At 36.3% G+C, this 4,012-nt stretch overlaps 1 protein-coding gene across 5 annotated transcripts; it reads left to right on the forward strand.

The window, feature by feature from the left end:
• Positions 1–246: 246 nt before the first annotated feature.
• LOC115984123 (long chain acyl-CoA synthetase 1-like) lies at positions 247–3,392 on the forward strand. 5 transcript variants are annotated; one of them, XR_004090383.1, is made up of 4 exons: positions 247–668; positions 1,194–1,910; positions 2,133–2,298; positions 2,585–3,392. XR_004090383.1 is itself a non-coding variant. In XM_031107036.1 (4 exons), exons 1-4 carry the CDS (start codon positions 523–525, stop codon positions 2,696–2,698), a joined length of 429 nt encoding a protein of 142 aa, XP_030962896.1. In that variant the 5' UTR covers positions 247–522; the 3' UTR covers positions 2,699–3,392. The 5 variants fall into 5 exon arrangements, 2 of the variants coding, with proteins under 2 accessions (XP_030962896.1, XP_030962897.1); XM_031107036.1 differs by having other exon boundaries at positions 1,253–1,261; positions 2,139–2,298; XR_004090384.1 differs by having other exon boundaries at positions 248–668; positions 1,194–1,270.
• The last annotated feature ends 620 nt before the right edge of the window (positions 3,393–4,012 follow it).

Consider the following 4,012-nt stretch of genomic DNA (forward strand, 5'->3'; position numbering starts at 1 on the left):
GAAAATATAGTAATCAATGATATAATATGGTCATGGTCATGGTCATATACAGACATGTCAAGTTCTCAATGAATTTGTGGAGGAACTTGTAGAATTTTAGGTTGTAGGAAAAGCCATAACACGGCCAAGTTAACACTTTCATTCATTTCTTGTGTTTTGCTTGAGTTGTTTGTTTGTTTGTCCAAATGGAAAGACAAGCATATGTATATTGTGAAATTTTGTAGTGTTTGGTTTAGTATAATATATTGTCATAAATGCAAAGTACAGATGCATCAAACACCATTACTTTCCATCTGTTACAACTAACTCATTAACAACCATGCCTTTCTTTTCTTCTTTTTAAATTCAATTCCATTTCCCCATATCTGGACCAATAGAAAATCATGTTTCTAACCATTTCCGTATGCTATTTATTGACCGTTGCCTAAATGATTTAGTGGTGCCATAAATTTTCTAGACTTTTGAATCTATAAGTCTATGTGCTAATGCTTCTCTTGTCCAGGTTTCACAATTTGGAAAAAAATGAAGATTTTTTCAGCTAAGGTTGAAGAGGGAAGGGAAGGCCTAGATGAGAAGCCAGCAGTTGGTCCCGTGTATTGTAATTTACTCTCCAAGAATGAGTTTCCTCCACCTGATCCCAATATTAGTACAGCTTGGGATGTTTTCAGGTATTTCTGTTCATAAATGATTTGTTTTCAGTCATAACAAAAGCCAAGGATGTGTTGCATATCACACATGATTCAACTTCTGCTATATTTCTTAGTAAATATGTTAAATTATGTGAGCCAGGCCATAAAGGTGAAAACAACTTCTGCTATATTGCTTCTTTTTTTTTTTCCTCCTAAACCACGTTTGACGGCCAGGGTTAATTTTGAAATGTGTCTTATTTTATTTTTGTTTCAGTTTCTGGTCCAAATGAAAGCATCATATTAAGATTTTATTAAAATTGAGCCAATTTGATTGACTCTCATATGTTGACCCTCTAGAATCATTGGCTTTCCTGCCTGGTTGTACATTGCTTGCTAGTACACTTTGTCATGGATTTTCTAATTCCTGATTCAGTCTTGTATTTTTCAGTAGCTAATTTCTATTCTCAAGTTTCATTTTTGAAACATTTCATCGATTTGAGGCTTTTTTTCTACATATAATTTTTGGAAATTTAATTAAATACTTAAGGGTTGTGTTGGATGCAGGGCCAGGTGCTATCAATTTTATTCTCGATCATGCAGAGGTTGATTTTGTTTTTGTCCAGGATAAAAAAGTGAAAGAAGTAAGAACTTTAAAAAAATTTGCTTTGTGATAAAATGATATGCTTAATCACATAAGCTCACATTTCAAAAGCAATGGATGTTTTGATTGGACAAATGTTCTTGTGTTTGCATCTACTAAATCCTGATTGTAAATCTGCTCAACAACTGAAAAGTAAGAATGATTAAATAACTGCAGTCTGCTCCATGTTAAGGCTTTCTACTGAGTTTGGTTGTGGTTGCAGTTATGGTGTGCTTCACTTCCTTAACAGAGGAAGAGAAGAATAAGGCAACTGAAATTAGGATAAAACCATATTCATGGAATGAGTTCTTTCATATGGTCAGTTTCCCATTGTCTTGATTGAATATTTTGTTCAATAAACTAATCTGCGTTCAATGTAAATAAACATAGAACATGTGTTTTCTTTCTCTTCAGTAGTAACTTTTCCTTAAAGAGAAAAGAGTACTTGTACATCTTCTACTAGATTAGAACTAGTATTTGCGATTCATTGTGCTCTGCTCTATATGTTTTGACGCTATTTTCTATCTTCCTGGAATTTGTCTTAGTATATCTCTAGTTGAAGATGTTAAATAAATCTATGCTATGGATCTCTCTGACAGCAATGTGAGCATTGTGTGTTTGGGCCCATCTTATATGCAAATGTAAGTGGAATTCATGCTATGTGTTGTCATGTCCCATATATCCATTTTGCATAAAAAGTGGATTCATTTTCCCCCCAAAAATTTGTAAGATATATGGGTTACTTCTCACCAAAGCTTAGGTTAACTAACTTTAAAATGTCTCATTCTCACTGACAACATATTACTGTCAATTTGCATGCTTTCTTCTGTTTTGGTTGATCTTAAGATTTTATTGTTCATCAGGGAAAAGAAACCCCGTCAGATTTGTCCACCTCAGTCTTTCCACATTTGCACAATTATGTACACAAGTGGCACGAGTGGAGATCCTAAAGGTGTTGTGTTAACACATGAGAACATTGCCTCTTTTATAAGACGGATGGATCTATTTATGGCACAATTTGAAGACAAGGTAAAAATGGTTCTTGAATAGCTGATAGGTTTTTTCTACATATCTCTTCTCTTGTTGTTTAATTAATCTCCATGACATCTTCCTAAGCTATATGAAATTCTGGTTACTCTTTTCCTTTGCATGAGTCCCAACTACATAGATAAGGACTTTTGTTGTGCAAAATCAATGTTTCATGCTGTATGTTTCTCCCCTATCAACTAAAACCATGTGATATGTTGTGTATTCATTATTAAACTTGAAGTATCAACATTCCATTTAACAAAATGCAATTTTTATCTGTGGATAGATGAATGAAGATGATGTGTATCTTTCTTTCTTGCCCCTGGCTCATATCCTTGATCTCATGGTTGAAGAGTATAATGGTGCTTCTGTTGGCTACTATCATGGGTTATGCTGCTGAAACTACTTCATCACTTGTTTGAAGTTTGGGCCTCATTTTTTTATTTCTTTCATCTGTATGGTATACATGAGAAAATAAAGAGAGAGAAGGGGGGGGGGGGAATGATGTGTACACACACACACACTAATTGTTCTCATGCTTGATTGATGATGCAGTGACATAGGACAAATTGAGGAATTTGTCTTCTTGTAATTGTGGTGGATTAAAGAGTAGTAGGATTTGTGGAAATAAGATTTAGAGTTGTTGAAGAAAGGGTTATGGGGTTGTGTTAGGAAGTAGAAGGGGATTTGATAGCTGTTTGGCAGAGGAAAGTAAGAGTGGGTCTATAGCAGGGAGTTGTGTGTATAGCAGGAAGTTGAGAAAGCAGGGGAAAAAATATTTAAAAAAAAAAAAAAACCTATAGCCGCGTTTCTTAAAACGCAGCTATAGACTCTTACTCAGCTGCTTGAAGCAACCTATAGCCGCGTTGATAACCGCAGCTCAAAGCTGTCCTGGAGCCGCGTTTCTAATAAACGCGGCTATAGGTTGGGGTCTACTGCTGCGTTTCCAAAAACGCGGCTATAGGTATGGTTTTAGCCGCGGTTTCAAAAAACGCAGCTATAGGCTTTGAGCTGCGGACTTTAGGCCGCGTTTATAAACGCGGCCATAGGAAACGCGGCTAAAAGCCTATAGCCGCGTTTTTGGGGTCTTAAGCTGCGTTTTTCAAACGCAGCTTTAGACCCCTTTTTTTGTAGTGTGAGCTGGTGACTAGAAAGGCTATATGTCCGTTACACTCGTGCCATTTAAGTGAGGAATTTATATTTGAGTATTAATGTGTGCTTATGATTTTCCTTGATAACGACGATCCTATACGAACGGTCATTTTATGGATGATCATTTTACACTAATTGTTAGTTATCCTCTTATTCCTTTGTCATTCTTTGTTTGGATGAGCATAGGAATATGAAAGGCTTTTGGCAGTTCAATCTCCCCTTCGTTTCCTGAGATTCTCGTTCCATCACATTTAATGCGACGCGACCTTCTCTCAGGTGATTGACATGTGTTCTCTCTTCATTGGTTTGTGTTTGAGTTGATCTTATGGAGGAAAGCATGCGGATGATTGGAGGTTTGCAACTTGTGACGTGCACTCAATCTTCTCAATATGTGCTCAATGAAGTGAACTGGGTATAAGATGATGCTTTCCGAGTGTTTTGCTTGAACTTCCATGATAATTGATCTAACACTTGTCTTTGTCTACCCACTTCTGATGGGATTTGCACTTACTTGAATGAGGCACGGCCGAATGCCCCTAGTTTGAAAACTTTATGCTTGATA

Source organism: Quercus lobata, chromosome 4 (genome assembly GCF_001633185.2).
Source record: "Quercus lobata isolate SW786 chromosome 4, ValleyOak3.0 Primary Assembly, whole genome shotgun sequence".
NCBI lineage: Eukaryota > Viridiplantae > Streptophyta > Magnoliopsida > Fagales > Fagaceae > Quercus > Quercus lobata.